The sequence below is a fragment of the Carcharhinus amblyrhynchos genome, chromosome 3, assembly GCF_965287045.1.
Source record: "Carcharhinus amblyrhynchos chromosome 3, sCarAmb.v2.hapA, whole genome shotgun sequence".
Taxonomy (NCBI): Eukaryota; Metazoa; Chordata; class Chondrichthyes; order Carcharhiniformes; family Carcharhinidae; genus Carcharhinus; species Carcharhinus amblyrhynchos.
Window position 1 is genome coordinate 35,234,831 of NC_137326.1, and position 25,673 is coordinate 35,260,503.

The 25,673-nt window shown below is 41.0% G+C and overlaps 1 protein-coding gene across 1 annotated transcript; it reads right to left on the reverse strand.

Annotated features, from left to right (window-relative positions):
• Nucleotides 1-3,406: 3,406 nt before the first annotated feature.
• On the reverse strand, nucleotides 3,407-25,673 carry thoc7 (THO complex 7). The gene is made up of 8 exons (XM_080186314.1): nucleotides 25,632-25,673; nucleotides 19,319-19,436; nucleotides 15,653-15,780; nucleotides 13,361-13,447; nucleotides 5,688-5,745; nucleotides 5,223-5,289; nucleotides 5,064-5,133; nucleotides 3,407-3,653 (listed from the first exon to the last, which is right to left on the reverse strand). Exons 1-8 carry the CDS (start codon nucleotides 25,645-25,647, stop codon nucleotides 3,586-3,588), a joined length of 612 nt encoding a protein of 203 aa, XP_080042440.1. The 5' UTR covers nucleotides 25,648-25,673; the 3' UTR covers nucleotides 3,407-3,585.

Consider the following 25,673-nt stretch of genomic DNA (forward strand, 5'->3'; position numbering starts at 1 on the left):
CCAATATGTACCATTTCTCATCTTTTGCAAATTTCATGGAACAGATATAAAGTGTGTTGCATATTAATAATTGATGTGGATTTTCTTGAATGGGTTTGTATTTACTGGAGGCAGCAACAAGCATAGATTGGTAAAGTTACAATATGAAAAAGAAACATCTCCTGCATTGAAGGTTTGTCTTCTGAAGAAGCTGTTACTGTTATTTAAATTTCTACTATCTTAACAATAATTTTCAAAATTTGCTGTACTCCTTTCTCATTCCCTGTTTGTAATACAAGAACAACTTTTGCATCTTCTTAATAGAAAAAAAGTGATGGTTATTTTAAGCCATGAGTGGGAACTCATTAAGAGGGTAATCAAAAATTTTTTGGACAAATCCTACAGATGTTCTAATTATTCACAAATAAAATTACATTTACAGCCATTGTTCATTTATTTAATAGCAAATATCATGGATTTTCAAATCCAAGCCCACCAGATATTCATAAGATTGTCAGAATTTTGTCTGCCGACCAATTTTTCTTGTACCCAACATGTTATTTTTGTTGCTTTTTATTTTTGGAAGAATTGCAGCAATTCTATGTCACTTTAGATAGTAGAGTCTGATTTGAAAATTGCAACAAAGGGGAGAAATCACTGGTATTTCTTCAAATTTACAAGGGATCCCACATAAAGGTATTTCCAAACCGCTGCTACTTAGCACTTTTTTTATATACTTACATGCAATCCGACATGAATTTCCTAATACTGAAAGAATTGATTCATCAAGAAATAATTACGAGAACATTAGTTGGGGGTAGGTGTCAGGAGCAGAGAATATAACTGGCATCAGTTGCCCATTAAACATTCCACTGGCATTAATGTCGCTAACACGGTGTACTGAAACACAGAGCTTAACAAAGTTTGCTCTTTTTCTTTAAAAGCTTTTATTATTGAACAATATAACAGTACAAAACATTAATGTGAGGCACAAAGTTCAGCTCATTACACAGCCCAATGAGAAAGCGAGGTATCATTGGACAAACAAAAACTGTTCTCAGATGTAATTTCTAACCAATATTCTAATAAACTGATCAACTGTTCAACTTTTGGTTCTCTTCTGAAGAAAACACATTAAATAGAGAATCATTTTCAAGAAGCAAAATTTATTGCCTCACATCTGGAAATAACTCCAATTTTCCTTCAATATTCATTTTGAATAATTTTATTCATATTTACACAACTGAAGAAGGTTGCAAATGCTTCAGCCTCGCCAATTGCAGCGGTGCAGAACTCCTCCATTTTGAGGATGAGAATGTTTGTGGAGCCTCCTGCCCCTACTCTTTGATTAATAGTCCACCACCAATCATGATTTGATGTGACAGGACTGTAAAGCTTTCATTGTGGGATGGTTTAGCTCTATCTATTGCATACAGCTGCTGCTGCTAGTAGTGCTATATTTTCTAGTTTCACCAGGTTTGACCCCACATTTTTAAGTCTAGCATTGCTCCAGGCATGCCCTCCTCCACTCTTCACTGAACCAAGGCTGATCCCTTGGTATTAGTATAAGTTAGGGATACGCTGAGCCATGAGGTTATAGACTGTGATTGACTTCAATCCTGCTGCTGCTGATGGCTGACAGTATCTCTACCCAGCCTTCAGGGGAACAGTGACCACAATACCACACAACCCTGCCACAGCAACCTCTGCAAGACATGCCGGATCATCGACATGGATACCATCATCACACGTGAGAATACCATCCACCAGGTACATGGTAAATACTCTTGCAACTCGGCCAACATTGTCTACCTGATACGTTGCAAGAAAGGATGTCCCGAAGCATGGTACATTGGGGAGACCATGCAGACGCTACGACAACGGATGAATGAACATCGCTCGACAGTCACCAGGCAAGACTGTTCCCTTCCTGTTGGCGAACACTTCAGTGGTCACGGGCATTCAGCCTCTGACCTTCGGGTAAGCATTCTCCAAGGCGGCCTTCACGACACACGACAGCGCAGAGTCGCTGAACAGAGACTGATAGCCAAGTTCCGCACACATGAGGACGGTCTCAACAGGGGTCTTGGGTTCATGTCGCACTATCTGTAACCCCCGTGACTTGCCTGGGTTTGCAAAACCTCACTTACTGTACTGTCTGGAGACAATACACATCTCTTTAAACTGTGATCAGTGCTCCTTCCACTCACATTATCAGCCACTTCAGGTCTTGAACAGCAGGTTAGGTGTAAGGATTCGCATTCTAATCAGTAATCTCTAAACTGTCTGTGCTTTATATGCTCTGTCTGAGGCCAGAACTCTCCATTCACCTGACGAAGGGACTAATCCCGAAAGCTTGTGAGTATATTATCAAATAAATAGGTTGGACTAAAACCTGGTGTTGTCAGACTTTTTACAGTATCTCTGGATGCATAGTCCCAGCTGCTAGATCTGTTCTGAATTACATTTAGCATAGTAGTAGCATCATAGAATACAATGGAGGGCATGCTCAGCATGAAGGCAGGACTTAGTTTTCATAAGGGCGATGCAGTGATCACTACTACCTGTATTATCATGGACAAATGCATCAATGGTTGATTGGTCAGGACAAGATCTTGTAGATTTTACTCTCTTATTGCTTCCCTTACCATCTGCTGAGGACCCAGTCTGGTAGATATGTTGTTCAGGACTCAGCGAATACTGATGGTGCTGCCAAGTCACTCTTGGTTCAGTCTCCCACCCAGAGTACATTCTGTGCCCTCTTCGCTCCCAGTGTTTCTTCTGGTGTTCAACTTAGAGGGTTACTCATTCATCAGTTGAAGGAGAGCGGTAGATGATAAGTTGAAAGCCCCCATGTCCATTTTTGAACTGATGCCATGAAACCTCACGAGTTCCAGAGTTAATGTTTAAAGGGCAACACCCTCCCAATTGTATGCCACTGTGCCACAACCTCTACTAGGTCTGTCTTGCTAGTGGGACAGGACATATCCAGGGATGGTAATGTTGGTGTTTGGAACATTGGCTGTAAAATACGATTCCTTGAGTATGACTGTCAGATTGTTGCTGGACTAGTTTGTAGAATAGTTCTCCTAATTTTGGCACAAGCCTCTGTATGTTAGTAGAGAGGACTTCACAGAGATGACAGATGGGGTGTGCCATTGTTGCTTCCAGTGTCTAAGTCGATGCCACAAGGTTCATCTGGTTTTATTTCTTTTTGACTTTTCCATAGCATTTTGGTACAACTGAGAGGCTTGCTCTGACATTTCAGAGAACAGTTAAAAGTCAATTACATTGCTATGGGTCTGGAGTCAGGTGTAGAGCAGACCAGGTAAGGGTGGCAGATTTCCTTCCTTGAAGGACATTACTGAACCATCTGGGTTTTTATAACAATCAATGATAGTTTCAAGGCATCATCACTGAGGCTAGCTTTCAATTCCAGATTTTTTTTATTAATGAATTCAACATTTATTTCTCATGTTTGATTTCAAAAAATTGTACGTAAAAAGTTTATTTTTGGAACTCTGAGGTAAGCATGAAATGTTTTCTTCATTTTTGGAAAAAATAACATTTTTTATTGGAATTTAAAAGTTCTCAGCTGCAGCTCCACTAATGTCCATTTTGCATCTCCATGCGAGTCTCTGGCGAATCCTCACCTTCTGACAACTTCTCATCACCTGAATTAGTATAATAGAGTTAGGTTATAATAAATATTTTCTGCATAGATCTGAGTTTAGTTATTCGTTCTACCCTATTTCCTATGGGGTTGATAACACCTGATGCTGTTGCAGCAACAGCAGTATTCTTTGGTTTTGCATGTAACTAGACTTTTATGAACTGACCTCGTAATGCAAGTCAGCTGTTTTGTAAAATACTGCAGTGCTCCCAATGTACAGGGCATGAAGGAAAGATGCGTTCATTTGGCAGCAGCAGTTTATTGTAAAGCTGCACAGCTACTAAGGAGATTTTAGATGGCTGCAGAAAGTCTGGATGCAACTTTGGAAATTCTACTGAATCAAGCATTAAAGAGGACAGGTATTCTTCCGTAAGGAGTAGCTCCAAAGCATCTTGCATGGGAGGTAGCAGAGTGAGCATTCTCACCTGTAACCAAATCATAACTGCTATTCATACATTCACCTTTCTACAAAATAAAGGCTATATGACTTTGTGTTTGGCCTTGTTTCACTGAGTGATTACTTATTCAGCTGTCAGAGAGATTAAAGAAGCAAAATACACAAGTATCCAGTTTGGCTCAAAAGAGAACGATATTGTTACGTCCTGGGTAATGCCATCACACAATTCAATATATGGCAGTGTGAAGCACAAAATACTCAGACTACACATGGGACACAGCATTCCATGTAGCTGCCACATCAATGCACTTGTCCTGAGCCTCAGGAAATGTGGCAAGGAACACAAACTGGCCACACACAACATAATGTTCAGGTTACATGTTCACAGATTTATATTTGGGGACTGATAGCCAGGGTCATCTCTTCACCACCTGCTCCCTGATGATTGCACTTCACAGATGATGTTTATGCCAGATGAATCAAGAGCCAATCATTTTGTATACCTAATCTAACCTGAACTGCAGGCAAGCTCTACTCCTGCATTGCTTCTTCCTTAGGGTTAATGTCCACAGATGGAGTGGAGTTTTAAGATTTGAATGGTTGTAATATCAGAACTTTAGGACACTATAAAGTTAAAAATGAAACTGCTGGGTCAACATGCAGGTATTAATATGACTAATGAGCAGATTCCCTTTTGTGGAGCAGAGATCAACAGGGCTGAATACATACATACCACGTGATATAAAGCTGTTCAGCTTTGATGGTGCTTTTCTAGTGCTACAACTGCATTATGGAAAAGGATATCACAAAATATTTTCTAGAAGTCTCAAGTACTTTTCCCAACACATTACCTCATACTATAATGTAATGACCACAAAACAGGTCTTAGAACCAGATAATATAGATCAGCTGCACCCCAAGTGTCCTAATTCCAGTCAGGCATCGTATTATGCTACTGTATGTGCACATGTGAAAACGGTACAAATTTTCTTTTGTAAACCAAGGAATACTTACTTTCCAATGTTTGTTGTAGTTCATGTATAGTGCTGAGTAGAACATGGAACTGCTTTCTTCTTAGTTCAAGCTAGCAATAACAGAATGGTCAAAGTGTTAATTTAAATGATAATGGAAACAAATAAAATATTAAAGACTTGGATAAGGGCTGAGTATTACCTTATCTTCAACACTTTCTTTAATATGAGAAAGGTGTTCCAATTCCTTACCCAGTGCCTCCAGCTGTCTAGAAATTAAAGAGAAGGGGAGAAAATGTTTTTTGATGAGTAAACTTCATTTTTATATTTTCTGCAGATATTTTGAAAACTAATTCTGTGATGTTTATTGTATTCTGTCATTTCTTCTCAACTTTCCTCTTCCAAAGCATTTTGACTGCACCTTTTATGATCTTTTTCAATGAAGTGGAAGAAATGGTCCATTTGATTGACATTGTCACAAATGCAGAACTGCCACCTGGTGGAACCATTAGTATGCATCATTAACCAATGCTAGAAGGGCCAATATCAGCAAATATTGCTGTCACATGCATGACCATCAACCCAATGGCAGAATTTCTGCCACTTTTTAAAAAATTTAAGAACACAACTGAAATGTGCAGAGTGTTTAAGTAAAGAAAACACTTACTGTAAGGTTTCATGTCTATCGGGATGCTGTTGGATCACTTTTGCTAATGCATCGTACTCTGTAAAAATGAATACAGAGAAAACTTAAAATGAACGCTTCAGCTAACACAAATGAATTGGAGAAAATTAAAAAGGTGAATTAGTTCTCAATAAATTAACCTAAGCACTAAAAAAAAACTGAGGTAAACTGACACCCAAAACTTAAGAAAGAATCAGCACTGAGGTCAGGGTGACAGGAAACCCTAAGTAGAAGGGAGTAGAGGAAGTGAAACTCATGTTGGAAGAAGCAGCAACAGGAAAGAGATTAATGTGGTGGAGAGTGGATCGAAGCCATGTCAGTGTTAAGATCAGGAGACAGTAGTAAAATATAGATGCTTTGGCAAAATCTAGAATTTGAGGCTGCAAGTACAGGTATGATGTAGACCACAGTCTGTGTGATAACTTCTAGAAATTGTAGCCTGGTTGCTTGGATGCTTCTAATTCAGTTTCACATAATTGCATGTGTTATGGTAATCATTGTGTCATGCAGTGGTTTGTGGCAACTGTCGTGTAGTTATTTTGTTGAGTGCTTTGTGTCATAACTGAGCCGTAAATGTGCTTCTGAGAGCATTCTAGAAGTTGGGGATTTTCAGGAGATCTGGCTGTAGAAGACACCAATAACATTATAACATCCCACACATGCTTGTCAATGAAGAGGTGAAAGGGATGAAGGAACTTAAAACAATTTCAATCACCAGGAAAGGGTACTGAGAAAACTATTAGAACTAAAGGCTGACAGGTCTCCAGGACCAGATGGTCTGTATTCTAACATTTTAAAAGAATTGGCTGCTGAGATAGTAGATGCATTGGTTTTAATTTTTCAGAATTCCCTAGATTCTGGAAAAATGCCAATAGATTGGAAAATAGCAAGGAATGAGGAATACAGAAAGTAGGAAACTGCAGGAAACATTAGTCATAGGAAAAATGCTAGAATTTATTAACAAGGTTTTTGCAGGGCTAAATGCAATCAGGCAGAGTCCACATGGTTTGTCATGGGGAAGTCATGTCTGACTAATTCATTTGAATTCTTTGAAGAAGCAACAAGCAAGGTGGATAAAGGAGAACCTGCATATGTGGTGTACTTGGATTTCCAAATGATATAATATGGTGCCATATCAAATGTTACTACACAAAACAAGAGCTTATGGTGTATGGGGTAAAATATTAACATGGATAGAGGATTCATTAGCTCACAGGAAGCAGAGAGTAGGGATAAATGGGTTTTTTCCAGGTTGGCAAGCTGTAACTGGAGCTGAGAGAGAGAGAGAGCTAAGATTTTACCTGTTAAAAACCTGTTTAAAATAAGTTTAAAGCACTTTACTCTTTGTAGAACTGTTTAAAGCATTTATTTATTGTATTTACTGCTTTAAGAATTCTGAGGGTGTGGTGAAAAGGCATTTGTGGACCAGCCTGCTTTAATTATCAAGGGGCCACACGGTGAAGCCTTCCATTGTTTGCTGGAGCTGAGAGAGAGAGAGAGCTAAGATTTTACCTGTTAAAAACCTGTTTAAAATAAGTTTAAAGCACTTTACTCTTTGTAGAACTGTTAAAAGCATTTATTTATTGTATTTACAGCTTTAAGAATTCTGAGGGTGTGGTGAAAAGGCATTTGTGGACCAGCCTGCTTTAAATCAGCGCCAGGTTTAAAAGGAGGCCTGGTGTAGACAGCGGGCAGCGTCTGAGCGGGCAGCGGAGTGAGGGGGAAGCAGAGTGAGTTAATAGGGCTTAATATCAAAAAGGGCTGGAGGGAAAAAAGGCCAGGTGAGTTTGTTTGAAAAAAAAACAAGGAAAAAAAATTTTTTCAAAACTGCTACAGCAAGAAACAAGGAAAAAAATTTTTTTCCCCATAAAAAATTACAGTGAATAATGGAGGGGCACATCTGCATAACAGGTTTGAGGTTCTTGCTTCCACTCTGGAAGAGGACGAGGCAGGTGAGGTTGGTGAGCAAACTGCACACGGTACAGTGATGCAGCAGGACATAGGCAAAGAGAAGGGGAAAAGGAACGTAGTAGTGATTGGAGATAGTGGGGTGAAGAGTATTGACACTGTCCTTTGTCACAATGACAAATGCACAGAAGGGTGTGTTGTCTGCCTGGTGCTCGGGTACAGGATGTCGCAGCTGGGCTGCAGAGGAACCTGGAGTGGGAGGGTGAGAACCCGGTCGTTGTAGTACATGTGGGTGCCGGCGACGTAGGCAAAGTGCGGACTGAGGATCTGGGGAGGGAGTATGAGAAGCTGGGAATGGAATTAAAAAGTAGAACCGACAAGGTGGTCGTCTCTGGGCTACTGCCTGAACTGAGTGCAGACGGGCGTAGGGTTGACAGGATAAAGGAAGTGAATGGGTGGCTCAGGAATTGGTGTGGGAGGAATGGGTTCGAATTTATGGGGCATTGGCACCAGTATTGGGGTAGGTGGGACTTGTTCGGGCGGGATGGGGTTGGTCTGAATCGTGCTGGGACCAGAGTGTTGGCGAATCGAGTAAAGAGGACTGTAGACAGGGCTTTAAACTAATTAGGGGGGGGGAGGGTGCGAGGGTAGGTGACGCTACGAGGTCTAAAGTTAAGGATAGGGTACAGGTAAGGGAAGAGGCCGAGGATGTCCCAATTGGTGGCGTTACGGCAAATAGGGTCCAGGTGAAGGCTGGGATGAAAGCGCTTTATCTGAATGCACGAAGCATTCGGAATAAAGTGGATGAGCTGGTGGCGCAGATCGACACAAATGGATACGATCTGGTGGCCATTACAGAGACGTGGCTGCAAGGTGACAGGGACTGGGAGATGAATGTACAGGGCTATCAAGTGTTTAGGAAGGATAGGCAGGAGGAAAGAGGGGGTGGCGTAGCTCTGCTGATTAAGGATAGTATCAAGGTGGTAGCAAGGGATGATATCGGAGCCAAAGAGCAGAACGTGGAATCGTTGTGGGTGGAGATTAGGAACAGCAAAGGGAGGAAGACGCTGGTGGGTGTCGTCTATAGGCCCCCGAATAATGATCTGGAGGTGGGGCGGGCTGTTAACACGCAAATAAGTGCGGCGTGCAGGAATGGGACGGCAGTAGTTATGGGAGATTTCAATCTGCATATTGATTGGTCGACCCATGTTGGACGAGGTGGGCTCGAGGAGGAGTTCTTGGAATGCTGCCGGGATAATTTCCTTGAACAGTGTGTGTTGGAGCCGACGAGGGAGCGAGCTATCTTGGATCTGGTGCTATGTAATGAGGCGGGTAGAATTAGGGACCTTGCGGTGAAGGATCCTCTTGGAGAGAGTGATCATTGTATGGTGGAGTTTCTGGTGCAGATGGAGGAGGAGAAAGTGGGTTCCCGGACACGCGTCCTTTGTTTGAACAGAGGGGAGTACGGTAGGATGAGAGAAGAATTGGCGAATGTGGACTGGGGGAGTGCGTTGGAAGGTAGGTCTGCTGAGGAGCAGTGGAGGATCTTTAAGGAGATCTTTCTTGGTGCTCAGCAGAAATTTATTCCGATGGTTAAAAAGGACAGTAGGAAGAGAGGTAATAAGCTGTGGATAACGAAGGAGGTGAAGGAAAGTGTTAAATTAAAAGCGGAGGAATTTAGAGTAGCTAAGAGTAGTGGGCGAGAAGAGGATTGGGAAAGGTTTAAATGTCAAGAAAGATTGACAAAGAAGTTGATAAAGGAGGGTAGGAGAAGCTATGAGGCTGGGCTAGCACTTAATATAAAAAAGGATAGCAAGAGTTTTTATAAATATATAAAAAGGAAGAGGCTGGCTAGGGTGAACGTTGGTCCTTTAGAGGATGAGAAAGGGGAGCTAGTGGTAGGGGATGGGGATATGGCTAAGGTCTTGAATAACTTTTTTGTTTCTGTCTTCACGGAGGAGGACGTGAATAATTTGCCGGGTGTTAGCGATGGAAAGGTGGTAGGAATGGAGGGTCTTAATGACATTACTGTTACTAGAGAGGTGGTGCTCGACAGACTGGAGGGGCTGATTGTGGACAAATCCCCAGGACCGGATGGAATGCATCCAAGGGTTCTGAAAGAAATGGCGGAGGTGATAGTGGATGCCTTGGTGGTTATTTTCCAGACGTCGCTGGATTCCGGGGAAGTGCCGGAAGATTGGAAAACGGCTAATGTTACGCCGTTGTTTAAGAAGGGTGCCAGGCAAAAGGCGGGGAATTATAGGCCGGTTAGTTTTACGTCTGTGGTAGGTAAAATGTTAGAATCCGTCATTAAGGAGGAAATTGCGAGGCATCTTGAAGGGAATTGCTTGATAGGGCGGACGCAACACGGTTTCATTAAAGGGAAGTCGTGTCTGACAAATTTACTGGAGTTCTATGAGGATGTGTCTAGGGCAGTGGATAGAGGAGAGCCGGTGGATGTGGTCTTTCTGGATTTTCAGAAGGCGTTTGACAAGGTACCTCACAAGAGGTTATTGCAGAAGGTCAGGGGACATGGAGTTGGGGGTAGGGTGTTAGCGTGGATAGAGGATTGGTTGTCAAATAGGAGGCAGAGAGTGGGGGTCAATGGGTGCTATTCGGATTGGCGGTTGGTGACGAGTGGGGTGCCCCAGGTGTCGGTGCTGGGGCCTCAGCTATTTACCATTTATATAGATGATCTGGAGGAGGGAACCGAGTGCAGGGTGTCGAAATTTGCTGATGACACCAAGATTGGGGGAAAGGCAAATTGTGCGGAGGGTGTGGAGAGTCTGCAGAAGGATCTAGATAGGCTGGGCGAATGGGCCAGGAAATGGCAAATGGAATTCAATGTTGGCAAGTGTGAGGTGGTCCACTTTGGTAGGAAGAATGGTAGGAAGGACTATTACTTACGTGGCGAAAAACTGCAGCAGGCGACGGTGCAGAGGGACCTCGGGGTCCTTGTGCATGAGTCGCAAAAACCCAGCTTGCAGGTGCAGCAGGTGGTCAGGAAGGCAAATGGGATGCTGGCCTTCATAGCGAGGGGGATTGAATATAAAAGTAGGGAGGTCTTGCTGCAGCTGTATAGGGCATTGGTGAGGCCGCAGCTGGAGTACTGTGTGCAGGTTTGGGCGCCGCACCTGCGCAAGGATATTTTGGCCCTGGAGGGAGTGCAGAGGAGGTTTACTAGGCTGATACCGGAGTTGAGGGGATTGAGCTATGAGGAGAGGCTGAATAAACTAGGCTTGTACTCGTTAGAGTTTAGAAGAATGAGGGGAGATCTCATTGAGACGTATAAGATGATGAATGGGATGGATAGGATAGAGGTGGAGAGACTCTTCCCGCTCAAAAAAGACAGTAGGACTAGGGGGCACAGCCTCAAGATAAAGGGGAGGCGGTTTAGAACGGAGTTGAGGAGGAACTTCTTCACTCAAAGGGTGGTGAATCTCTGGAATTCTCTGCCCGTTGAAGTGGTGGAGGCTGCCTCGCTAAATATTTTTAAGAAGCGGGTTGATGGGTTCTTGATAAGAGAGGGGATTAAGGGTTATGGGGAGAGGGCGGGAAAGTGGAACTGAGCCACAACAGATCAGCCATGATCTTATTGAATGGCAGGGCAGGCTCGAAGGGCTAGATGGCCTACTCCTGCTCCTATTTCTTATGTTCTTATGTTCTTATGTAACCTATGGAGCCCCACAAGCGTCAGTGCCAGGGCCTCAACTGTTTACAACTCACATCAATAACTTCAAGGAAGGAATTGAACCTATAGTGCTAAAATTGCTGATGACACTGAAGATAGGTAGGAGAGTAAGTTGTGAAGATGTCATAAGGAATCTGCAAAGGAATGTAGATAGGTTAAGTGAGTGGACACAACTTTGGCAGGTGGAGTTCAATGTGGCAAAATGTGACCTCTTCCACTTTGGCAGGCATATTATTTAAAAGAAGAGAGGTTGCAAAGCTCTGCCATACAGAGACCACATCAGGGGTACTGTGTACAATTTTGGTCACCTCATTTAAGAAAGGGTATAACTGTATTAGAAATAGGATATAACTGTATTGAAAACAGTTCAGAGAAGGTACATTTGACTGATTCCAGGGCTGAGATATGTATCGTGAGAGGAAGGGTTGTGTATAAATTAGAGGCGACCTTACTGAAGCGTCCTGGGGGGACTTGACAGGGTGGAGACCGAGAAGATGTTTCTGCTTGTGGGGGAGACTAGAACTAGGTGACCCCCATCTAAGATAGAAATGAGGAGAATTCCTTCTCTCAGAGGGTCATTAGTATGTGGAATCTTCCTCCCCATACAGCAGCGAAGGCAGGGTCATTGAATTTTTTTAAGGCTAAGTTAACTAGCGTGTTGAATGACGTGTACTAATGCCAGGAAAATTATGTGTGCTGTTATTCAGGTATGGTAACTTCCAGGCCCAATTTTATTTAATACTCTTATTTCTGAGCGGTTGCTTATGTCACTGCACAAATCAGACAGAAAAGGCTAAAAGTAGTATACAAGAATGCTTGTTTGATCAACAGGAAAATTCTAAAAATTCTGATTTGTGATTAGAAGATTAACTTTACTAGAAGTTATTTTAGTGAATCAATGGTGAGAAGCTTAGTATCTTTAGGCATCAAACTGATATTCCTCAGCATAAGAGAATTACACCTAAATGACAAACTGTGGTCATAAATCTCTCTCCCTTCATTTAGCATCCTCGGTGTCATGGTTCTCCAAAACATCACTATACCTAGCAGTTTGCCATGATATTACAGTGGAACGCGTAAAAGAGCAAGGCCAATGAACCGCCTTGTCCAGTACGTGGACTTAACCCATGCTGTCATTATCAAGCATCACGCTCTACCCAATTAAGTTAATAGGTCATACTAGAAATAAAAAGAATAACTAAGGTAAGCACAATGTGCATTACACTCTGAAGAATATATTAAAGAACTAAACCTGGTCAATGTTATCTTGAAAATGAAAGATCCAGAGATGTTCAGCGTACGCACTATCATGATATTGAAATGGATCTTGCTGCAATAGGGCATGGTACTATTAACTTTTCTCTGCACCGTCCAATTTTAAAACTAGTCTAACTTGTTGGAATTGCAAACTGAAAACAGGCTGAGGGCAATGAGTATCTGGGACCTCTACAATGGCAGGACCCTAGCACTGATAGGTAACCATTGACAGAAAAACAGGGGAACTAGAGAAAAAAGGTGAATTAAAAGTCAAATTGAAGAAATGAACAGACAGACAGAGAAATAGAAAGTAAGAATTAAATTCAGAATCTGGCATTCATAAAATCTCTAAGAACAAGTTACCTACCACCTGAAGAACCGAAATTAAACAATTTAAATTATTTCCTTTCAGGGTCAGAGAGGTTGATCAGCATCACATTAACAGTTACCACATCATAAAGTGTTCATGCTCTTTGATTCCTGAATTTAGCTTAGGGCATTTCACATTTAAATCCATGAGCTCTGAAAAATAACAGGGAGGCTAAGGGCGAGATGATATTTTTGCTATGCAAATGGCAATGTGACATAAACTGATCAGCAATTCTGGAGATTCACAATTCGTGATGTATCTCTTAACCTCTTGAATTTGCTGACCAGTTTGCCCATTAATAATGGTGTACAAACATCTACTGTATAAGTTTTCAGGTAACTATGCAGATTTATGGTATTAGACAATTTTGTTTAGTAAGGACAACCCATTTAAAACCTATGACAAGTGAATAAAACGTAAAAGTATTACCTTGTCGATTTTTCCGAATTCGTTTCGCTTGTAAGATCTGTTTTTTACATTCTGAGATCTTGTCATGTGCGGCTGCAATGTTACTTTCTGAAAATAATACAAATTTCTTGGCAAACACAAATATAAAATAAAACATTTCTTCATGAATTTTCTTGAACACAGTTCTCAGAAAAATTGACTCCACTGCAGTCAAGGTTATGGTAAAAAAATAAATGGTTATTCTTTAATTGTGAGCTATTAGCAATCTGTGTATTTGTTTGCAGGGTGTTTTTTCAGAAATGTTTGGCACAAGCTTTGAATTTTTGCTAACTATCCAAATTTGGAAGGGTGCAGGGACAATACAGTGGCTAGCACTGCTGTCTCCTAGCATCACAGACCTGAGTTCAATTCTGGCCTTGGGTGACTGTCTGTGGAGTTTGCACCTTCTCCTTGTGTCTGCTTGGGTTTCCTCCGGTTTCATCCCACAGTACAAGGTTGTGCAAGTTAGGTGAATCGGCCATGTTAAATTGTGTCCTCACTGTCCAAACATGGTTACAGCGATTACTCATGGTAAAGATGTGTGGTTGCGGAGATAGATGGAGGGGTTGGCCTGGGCAAGATGCTCTTTTGGAGAATCAGTGCAGATTTGAAAGGTCAAATGGACCCCTTCTGCACTATAGGGATTTTATGGACCCAATATTAAAGGAAACTATTTGGACCATGCTAATAATGGACAATATTAAAAACTGAAAGTCCCAACTTAAATTTCCAGAAAAACCAAACACACTGCAAAGCACCATTTCCTCTTCTTTCCTTCACCTGCCACCCATTATGTTTTTGGGTCTCCTCTCCTAAAGGAGGCGGGTTGTGCTGGGTACATATTCAGGGCTATTAGCAGTCCTTGCACAAGTGGCTATGCTTCCAGCATGAGTCGACAGCAAGTGTCAATAGGCTTCACCAGCGTTATGAGTTTACAATTTACCCCTAGTATTTTGGTGGATACAGCTGGACAGCAATTTCAGGTGCACTCTAGGCCTTGCAGGCTGCTGTTCCTAACTTCTCTTTCCCTTCCAAAGTTCTTGAACACAGCGTCTCCTCCTGGATCTATGTCCATCTCTCCCACATTCCATATTCAAATGCCTCCATTCAGGTACTTCTGCAACATTCAAATGGCCTAGCCAAAGTCACAAACTGCTTTCTACAACTCTGAGCACAGTACATCATCCTCCTGTGAAGTCTCTGTAGCCCATGACATGGCCAATCACATCATCTTCACCCAACATCTCTCCTCTGTTATTCAGATTGATGGGACTGCCCTTACTTACTTATCCAATTATAACCTGAATAGTTCTATCAATGGCATCTCTTGCCATTGCCACACTGTCACCTCATCATCCATTTTTTTTTACACACTCTTCCTGGTCTATCCTTGATGGCATTATCCAAACATGAGGTCAGCTTTCACAACTACACATGAAACCCATTCCTACCTGACCTCTAGTCTTGGATCAGCTGCAATTTGCTTCAGTTAAGCACTGGCAACACCAAAAGTCGTTGCTTCCAATTCCTTCCATCAACCCTGTCGCCTTGTCACTGACTCCATCCCCTTTCCTGACCACTGTCTCAGTCTGAACTAGACATTTTGCAGTCTTAGCACCCATTTTCAACCCTGAGCTGAACTTCCAGTTTTATATCCTCACTGGTGCAAAGACTGCCTTGTTCCAACCTTGCAACATCCCTCACCTCTGGCCTTGCTTCAGCTCATCTGCTACTGAAGCTCTTATTAATTTCTTTGTCATTCCAGATTAAACTATTCTAATGCTCTCTACACTAGCCTCCCATTCTCCACCCTCCAAAAATTTAAGATACCCAATGTTCTTGTGACATATTCTGTTCTGCACCAAGTCTCAACACTCATTAGCCCTGTCTTGCTGACCTCCTGCTCTTTCAATGACTCAGATTCCAGCTCTGCAGCCTTGCATTTAAATTCCTATAATGTGACCTTTCCCAGCTATGTAACTTCTCCAGCATTAGTTCATTCCTTAAAGATCCAATTTTATTAAACTTTTAAAATTGGATAATAAAGCATTGCAAAAATAAAGCATTCAATTGTCCAGAAAGGATCAACAAAATTTACTCGAATCTTTCCATTGTAAACAATGCTGAAATTACACAGAAAATGTACTGCCTTACATTGAAGACATCTCAAATATGTATTTCCAAGAAGTAACTCATTGAAAAGCTAATCAGCATTATCCATTTACCTCTATAAATAGGCTATTTTCACTGTACCATTATTAGGCTTTTTCTTACCTATGTCTTTTGATATTTTCTCATAGTTCAGCATTTCCCTCAGGTTCATATCATACACAAGCAATGTTTTTCCCATAGAAAATTCACATTGCCCCAGTGTACCAAGCATACGCTGGTGTTGACTATACCTGGAAAGTAATAAGGTGAAAAATGTATTTCAATGAAACAGTCTATTTTCAACATAACCAGCCACTGAACAATATGGTGAGTAATGAGTCATGAACTACGACTGCCACTCGAAATCCCAAAAGCACAATTTCATATCTCATTTCACTTAGCAAGCCCAAACTTTAAAATTAAATCAAAATCAAAGCTCCTTTGTTGCTTAGAATGTTTATTTTGTGAATAACTGAACCAACAGATACCCAAGGCTTCATCAGCACGGAATTAGTTGGTGGTTCCAGTCGTGCAAGGTATTAAAAGATATTGTGCAGACAAGGAACCAGTGTCCTTGGACAGAATGGTTTTAATTTGGTGAGAGAAAAACAAGTAGCAAAACAAATCTATATCAAAGGTCTAGTTGAGTTTTAAAAAGTTATATCTGATTACATTTCAATTTATTATTTGCTTTGCCCCCAAAAGAAGAAAACATTGTTATTCTGCAATTACTTCCCAATAACAAGTTTCATTCCTGACCTCACAACATGGGACATTTTTGTTATATAATTGTTAACAATACAGTCAAAGTAGCTATTACTAATATTATGATTAGCCTGTGAAGCTCATTCTGAACCATCAGTTCCAGCTGAACTACTTAAAGGTATAAAACACCAAGTCTGTGTATAATACAATTCAGTACTAAAAGAATTCAGGATAGCAGCAAAATGAGATACAAAATTTACTGCAAAGTCCATTTCAAATAAAGACATTAACATTGGGCAAACTTAATCTTAGTTATTAATAAAAGCCAGAATTATGATCCTCAGTTTTGCTATTAGGTAAGCAAATATTGAAATCTGCAAGGAATTCAATGAGTTTAGTGAACAAAACCAATAAGTCTAAGCATGAACAAAAAGTAATCACATTTAGCAAATTTAATTGAATTATTTGTTAATTGTAAGCCAGTGGATAAGTGTAGTGAAAGGATACACAAGAAAATTTTGAAAAATCATGAAAATTAAACATTAAATACAAAACAAAAATTACAATAGTCTATAAAAGCTTTGGTTTGGCCTCACTTAGAAAAGTGTCCAGTTTGGTCCCCTCACGAGGTGGGTGACAGAGGCCTGGGAAAAGGTTCAGAAGAGGGTTACTTGATTGGTAGTTAGTTTAAAGGCCCTCAATTACCACAATAGGCTTTAACCCTACAAAAATTAAGACTTCAAGAAGATTTAAGTGAAATCTTAACAAAAAAAGATCTGATTCAGTCTCTTGAATCTTCAGACCCTGAGTCCAATAACTACTGCAGTTTAGAACTTGTTTGATTGCCTTTAGATGTCAGAGGAATTTCCTCGAGTTTTTCTTTAGCTACATTGGTCTATAGTTATCTTTCATGCTTTTTCCAGGAGGTTGGACAGTTGATAATATGTGTGGGCCACAAGATGCACAGAACTAGCAGCACAATAGTATGGGACATTCTCAAAGCACTAGCTGTTCTTTTCCTCTCTTTGCTATTCGTATGCACATAACCAAGTCATGGAAGCAGACAGATTCTTTGTGCAAAGCAAAAAACAAAAAGAGCTCCCTGAAATTTTGGAGGTGAAGGAAACCCACTCTGTACTCAAGTAGTGCTAATACACAAACAATATCCAGCAGATTCAGTTTTATAATATTCATACAGGCTGATACACAATTTAATACAGGGATAACAACACACGAACAAGAGGTGACAATTGTCTGTATGTGCCCTGGACACGAGTGTGAGCAATAGTGAATTAGATGGAATATAAACAGGAAATGCTGGAAATACTCAACACCTTTGGAGAGAGAAATATGAGAAAACCATGTTTAATGCATTGGATCCATATTGCAATCCATCACAGTTTTCATATTGAAGTGTAAATTAGAACACGAAAGATAAGTCACAGTGAAAACATGTGCTTTAAAACTATGTCTATAAGAAAAGTCTATAACAATAGTTCTCAAACTCAATAAAGTACATGTCATTAACAGTTTTTAATTATTTTTCCCATTTAATTAGAGCTTACAAAATCTAATCTAGGTTCCTCATGGATATATCTGGTACACGAATCACAAAAAGTTAGCATGCAAGTACTGTTCTGTGATTAGGAAGGCAAATGGAATAAATGTTGGCATTCATTGCAAGGAAACCAAGCTCAAAAGTAGGAAGGTTTTATTGCAATGGTACAGAGAGTGGGCAAGACCACATCTGGTGTATCATGTACAGTTTTGATCTCCTTAAGAAAATAAACAGTTTTGTTAGAAGCAGCTTAGATAAGGTCATTTGACTGGTTTCTAGGGTGAAGGGGTTGTCTTATGAGGAAAGATTGCATTAGTTAGACCTGTGATCACTGGAATGTAGAATGAGAGATGATCTTATCATAACATACAAGTCCTGAGGGATGCAGAGAGGACGTTTCCCTTTATAGGATATATTAGAACAATTAAAACAAAAGTGTCTCCCACTTGAGACAGATGATGAGATTTATTTTTCCACTCAGTCTTTGATATGTGGAATTCTCTTCACCAGAGAACAGTGGAGGCAGGGCCATTAAATATTTTTAAGACTGAATTAGATTGGCTTTCCTGTAAATCAAGAATCCAATGTTATAGGGTCAGAAGGAACAGTAGAGTTGAGGCCACAATCAGATCAGCCTTTACCTTGTAAAATGGCAGAACAGGTTCCATGGGCCATATAGCCTACTCCTCTTAATTCATATGTTCACAAAACAGAACAAACACAACCATGTCTCTTTATCTACAAGAGTAAGTTTGGGCTACAATTATAGTGAATTCACAACAACACTAAAGTTACAGTGCAAATACAGCCTAAGTTCAAAATCAAAGCTCAATGTGACACCCAAGTACAGTAAAATCCCTGGAAGACAAATCCTGACCATTACTTACACAATGCAGATTTAGTATCAGTGTAGAGTGGAAACCATTAAATCAACATTAATTTCCCAAAGTTAAATGCATAAACGAGCAATCAAACCATTGACTTGCACAAGTTCTTAATTGAATAAAGGATTAAAGTGCCAGTAGTCTCCAGCACAAGTAACAGAATATCATTGATGCAGCTGCAGAACACAGAAACTATTCTATTCATGTCCTATCCTTAAAAAAAACTTGCTTGTACATCAAGACCAAGCCACCCATGGAGCACTATTTCTACCCTGTTAACAACCAATTAGATCAATAAAACAAGACAGTTCTTTTCACAAAGGTATTACATTTGTTATCTCGAAATGCTGGACGAATCATAATTTGACTTTTTGTACTTATGGACAAATACTTTTATCTGTATCATCATAAATTCTGGAAATGATTCTTTACTGGTAGTCAAACTGACCATAAGTTGAAATACACAAAATGTACTTGGCTTTTAAATTGAATGAGTATAGTAAATATGATTATACAGTTTGTATTAGGCATAAATTTCTACAAATTGAATCTAAGGTATTGCAAATAACCTTTCCATATGTGATCCTTTTACTCAGAGGTCATTGTTAGATATATTTAACTCAATTAAAACTAATCACATACCCCTCCTCTTGTGATCCTGAATTACACCACTTAATGAAGCTTTTCAGGAGTAGGTTAATGCGCCGATCATCACCAGCACCATCTCCATCAATTAAAAGCCGCTTACGTATAACTTCATCTGAAATGGAAACATTTTGAGAGGTAATCTTCACAATTTTCCAATCTCATTGGTTTCACTTAATACTTTTCCCAGTTTAATAAGATTTGACTTCACTCAAAGCATTTGTAATCATTAGTTCTTATTTTATTAATGTGCTCTCTTCAACCCCAATACATCATTCATGAAATTAACCATTCGAATACAGGGAGCTTGCTTTGTTATTTTTCAAATACTTGTATGCATATTCTTGGCATGCTAGGATTAAAATATGTTGCTAGGACATTCAAAAGTCAAGAATTAGGTTAGCTCAAGAAGTATTTTTTTTAAATCACAAAATAACTTTAAAACAAAACCCATTCTTATTCAAAGCAAACACGCTTAGCATCTATCTCCACCCCTGCCCCCTACTTAAAGTACCTGGGGAAAATCTTCTACTTAAGTTTTCAAACATTGTAGCTTTGTGTGTATGATGTGGGAATGCCGGCGTTGGACTGGCGTAAACACAGTAAAAAGTCTGACAACACCAGGTTTTAGTCCAACCGATTTATTTGATAATACTCACAAGCTTTCGAGGGGACTGCCTCTTCGTCAGGTGAATGGAGAGGCAGTCCCCTCGAAAGCTTGTGGGTATTATCAAATAAATCGGTTGGACTAAAACCTGGTGTTGTCAGACTTTTTGCTTTGTATGTAGGCAGAACTGATACCTACCTAAGCACAAGTCTTAAAACCAGCCAATTTACACAAACCAAGCATCTGTAGTCATGTTAAGATAACCAAATGATCTGCTTTGAGCTCAAAATATTAGCCAGGCAATAAGAATATTCCTATTGCTGTTCTTTGAAGTAATGCCAAGGGAAAGTTTCATGCCTCAGCTGAAAGCCAGCACCTTCAACAGCGTGATACACCCTCAGTACCACACTGGAATGTCAGCTTTGATTTTTCAGCTCTAGTCTTAAAATGAGATTGAACCCACAACTTTCTGACCCAGAGGTGAGAGAGTTACCAACTGAACAATGACTAATGCACCTGATAAAATAGTTTAAAAAGTGCAAATTTAGGAGTTGTAATTTGTAGATATACAGCCAAACAACAACTCCAAACACTAAAAATTAACTTGTAAAAGTATGGTGTCTCATTCCATCAGATTTTAAATATTGTTGGATATCTTTTAAGACAGTGTTTCTTTTTCTTCCATCACTTCATTCTCTCCTAATCCTGCTTTGTTTCACTTTCTGTACATGACTTGGTTTTAACTGTTCCGACTTATATTTGCTAGTTCAGACTCTATGCAGCCTCTTCATTAAGAAGTCTTCAACCTGATTGGGTGAAAGAGCTACAATGTTTTCTAGTGGGGCTGCAGAAGGACTTGGCCAGGTTAGCAGGGTGGGCGAAGAAGTGACATTTGGAATACAACATGGAAAAGTGTGAGGTTATGTGCTTTGGAAGGAGGAATGGAGGCATAGACTATTTTCTAAATGGGGAAATGCTTCGGAAATCAGAAACACAAAGGAACTTGTGAGTCATTGTTCAAGATTCTCTTGAGAGCAACATGCAGGTTCAGTCGGCAGTTAGGAAAGCAAATGAAATATTAGCATTCATGTCGAGAAGGCTAGAATACAAGAGCAGGAATATACTTCTGAGGCTGTAGAAGGCTTTGGTCAGACCCCATTTGGAGTATTTTTGCAGTTTTGGGCCCCATATCTATGAAAGGATATGCTGGCCTTGGAAAGGGTCCAGAAGAGGTTCACAAGAACGATCCCTGGAACGAAGAGGTTGTTATATGAGGAACGGTTGAGGACTCTGGGTCTGTACTCATTGGAGTTTAGAAGGATGAGGGGGGATTTTATTGAAACTTACAGGATACTGCGAGGCCTGGATACAGTGGGTGTGGAGAGGGTGTTTCCACTGGCAGGAACACTAGAACCAGAGAGCACAACCTCAGGCTGAAGGGATAATCCTTTCAAACAGAGATGAGGAGAAATTGCTTCACTCAGAGTGGTGAATCTGTGCAGCAGAAGGCTGTGGACGCCAAGTCATTGAGTGTCTTTAAGACGGAGGTAGAAAGGTTCTTGATTAATAAGGGCATCAGGGGTTATGGGGAAAAGGCAGGAGAATGGGGATGAGAAAAATATCAGCCATGATTAAATGATGGAGCAGACTCGATGGGCCGAATGGCCTAATTCTGTTCCTATATCTTGCAGTCTTACCCTGTTCACTCAAGTTGTCCCATGGAAGGCCCTGCACTGAAATGAATTTCTAATCGCTCCAAGTCTAATGCAAAAGCCCACTGAGAAAGCCTGCGAGCAAGTATGAATCAATGGCAACACCATTCATTCATCACTGACCACAAAATCTGGCCTACATGTTTCTACTTGAATAAACGAAGCAGTGCTGGACCCAATTCTAAGTAATAATGCAGTTCAAGTGGGCAACCTAAAAGTATGGATGGACACAGACTGAAAGCAGTGACAACCATCATGATTAAGATTACAAAGAATAAAGAACAGTACAGCACAGGAACAGGCCCTTTGGTCCACCAAGTCTATGCTGACACATGCCTCTTGAATTTAACATTTTCTTGCCTCTACGTAGTCCATATTCCTCTATTCCCTATTCATATATCTGTCCTGATGCCTCTTGAACGTTGTTATAGAATCTACTTCCACTCCCTCCTCCAGCAAAATGTTCCTGGCATTCACCACCCTCTGTATGAAAAACCTGCCTCTTTCATCCCTTTCAAACTTTCCCCCTCTCACTCTTAGCCTACGCCCCCAATTAATTGACCCTTCGACCCTGGGTAAAAGATTGTGTCTATCCAAACCTGCCATAATCTTGTAAACCTCTATCAGGTTCCCTCTCATCCTCCAGTGCTCCAATGAAAACAATCCAAGTTTGGTCAACCTTTCTTCATAGTCCATACTCTCCAAACCGGAAACACTTACATCCCTCCGTATAATAATATTTCTAAGGGCTCTACCATTTACTATACACTTCTGCAGTAGATCTTCCAAATCGTATCACCTCACATTTGTCAAGGTTAATGCAAGAACAAACAGGAGCAATAAATTCCAGGACAAGAATACTTGACTGGAAAAAGAAAATAGGTTAAAAGCTTCTTTGAGTATTCCATTCAGACTTAATTGAAGAAAATATTGGCAAATGAAATAGATCAGCAATGGAAAATACTTAAAGGAAGGTGACGGAAAGATTACACGACCAGGTAAGCCAATACAAAAGACCATTCCAAAAGTTGGAATCACAAAGGTGAAGAGCCACTTTAAATTTAACACTTACAGACCCAGTAATAATGGAAACTGGTAGTAAAAAAATGGAGGAAGGTTACACAACAGATTAGAAACAGAGTAGAAAGGCTAAGGGGAAATATGAAGGAAAGTTAGGGGCTCTAAGCAGTAAGAACTGTCAAAATAAGCAAAGAACCTTCAAGAGGTGTAGATGACATAATTTATAACAGAGAAGGAAAGAATTGCATGCATAGTGGACTGTAATCTCTAAACTCCAGGGTGTTGTATTTGGGGAGCAGGGGGTACCCCAAAGATGCAATGGGCAAGCACCCCGCCCCAGAGGTTCCCAGGTAATGTGCAAACTTTCCCTGGGCAATTGCCCAGCACTGGGAATCAACTGGGAATGAGATTTAAAATCGCAAACTTCAGATGGTTCCAAGTATGTTATTTAGAACAATCAACATCGATAGAGAAAAGGTACTCAGCACACTATTGGGATTGAGGACAGATCATTCCCCGGGCCTAATGGTCTATATCCTAGGGTATTAAAGGAGATGGTGGATCCATTGGTTATAACATTCAAAAATTTCCTGGTCACAGGAAAGGTTCCATTGGATTGGACAAATGCTAACATAATGCCCTTATTCAAAAAAGGAGGAAAGCAAAATGTGGGAAATTACAAACTAATTAGTTTAACATTTGTTGGGAAAGTGTTAGAATCAATTATTAAGGAAGCAATATCAGGACATTTGGAAAGTCAAAATGCTATCCATCAGCGTCAGCATGGTTTTATGAAAGGCAAATCATGTTTGGCTAATTTGTTAGAGTGCTTTAAGGATGTAACAAGCAAAGTGGATAATGGGGATCCTGTAGAGGTAGTATATCTGAGCTGCTGTAAGGTATTTGATAAGGTGCCATCCAAAAGATTAATTCACAAGGTTAGGTCACGAGGGATATGGGGTAATTTATCAGCTTGAATAGGTGACTTGCTGATGGATACAAGACAGAGAGTTGGCATAAATGCATTGTTTTCTGGATGGCAAGAATTAACTAGTGGGGTGCCACAGGGTTTGGTCGTTTGGCCCCAGCTATTTACAATCTATATTAATGACTGGAATACAGGGATAGAAGGCTCTATAGCCAAATTTGCAGATGACACAAAAATAGGCGGGACAATAAGTTACAATGAGGAAATAAGAACTTTACAAATTGATATTGATAGGTTAGGAGATTGGGCCAAAATGTGGTAGATGGAGTTTAACGTGGACAAGTCTGAAGTCATGCATCTTGGTCAGAAAAACAGGACTTATTATCTCAATGGGGGGACACTTCAGGGTGCTCCAGTGCAGAGGGATCTGGGTGTCATCGTTCATGAGTCACAGAAAACTAGCATGCAGGTACAGCAGATAATAAAGAAAGCAAATAGAATGTTGGCATTTATAGCTAACGTAATAGAATATAAAGGCAAAGTAGTATTGTTGCAACTATACAAAGCATTGATGAAACCGCACCTGGAGTATTGTGCAGTTTTAGTCCCCTTATTTGAGGGAAGATGTAGTGGCACTGGAGGCAGTTTAGAAGAGTTCACTAGATTGATTTTAGAGATGAGGGGTTTGTCATATGAAGATTGATTGAATAGTTTAAGTCTATACTTTCTAGAATTTAGAAGAATGAGGGGAGATCAAATTGCAAGATGATAAAAAGTTGTGGATAAAGTAGACGTGTAATAGATGCTCCCGCTGGTGGAACATTCTAGGACGAGAGGTCAAAGTCCGAGAATAAGGGGTAGCAAACTCAAAACAGAGTTAAGGAGAAATTACTTCTCCCAAATGGTTGTGAATCTGTGGAATTTGCTACCTCAAAGTGCACTGGATGCTGGGACAGTGAATAAATTTAAGGATGAATTAGACAGATTTTTAACTGGTAATGGGTTGAAGGGTTATGGAAGAAGGCAGGAAAATGGCAATGAGGAGCATATCAGCCATAACAGAATGACACAATAGGCTCGATAGGCCGAATGGCCTAATTCTGCTCCTATATCTTATGACCTCTCAGTAGCTACCCATAAAACCGATTAAAGCCACTTCTAACTTCTGGGTAAGTATTCCACAGACCCTCACCACATCCCAACAGGGCTCCCCCAAACCCATACTCTGCAAGGACTCTGCCCACCAAACCCCTCATCCTTTTGAGACTCAGCCCAACTGACCCATCCATTCCCATCAGATCACCCTTCACTTCTGCATTCAGGTACTGCAAAGAAATGAATGATAAAAGCCAGATACTGCGGATGCTGGAATATGAAAAAGAAAACAGAAAATGCTGGAAAATCTCAGCAGCTCCGACAGCATCTGTGGAGATAATAGAGCCAACGTTTCGAGCCTATACGACCCTTCACCAGAACAGAAATGAAGGAGTCTGGAAGTGTAGATGAGAATCTTCAAGTGCATTCAGTGGGACATGTCTGGTGATGAGAGCAGGACTTTGAGCAAATGAGAAGGAAATTGCAGCATTAGGAATAATTTCTAGAAAATGGGAATAAGTTAAAGAAGGTACTGCCCGAATCAAGCCTCAGGTAGAAAGACACTGGGACAGGTTAGATGGGGGTGAGCAGTCTTGGTGATGGCACCATGTGAGGAGTGAAGCTTTTCAATCAGCCTCTCTCACCAGAATCACCCCCCCCTTCCTTTATCGGCCTCCTTCAGGCCCCGCCGCCCCAATGAACGCCCCTTAACCGGGATTGCAGCCCAGGAGGCTCCCTGACCGGCAACCAGACCGCCAGAGGCCGGGACCTCTCCCCGGCACGAAGCACAACCGGGGGCCGGGGCTGCAGCCGGCTCCAGGCCCAGGCCCGGGCCCGGGCCGCCGCCATACTCCCGTTAGCGGCCGGGAAACTAAACCCGAGAGAGCCGGGTGCCGGGGAGCAGAGGCGCGGGGGGTAAGCGGGGAGGGAGAAAGAGATAGATCCTACCGTCTGTCACCGACATGGCGGCGCCGGCCCGGGAACCAGGGG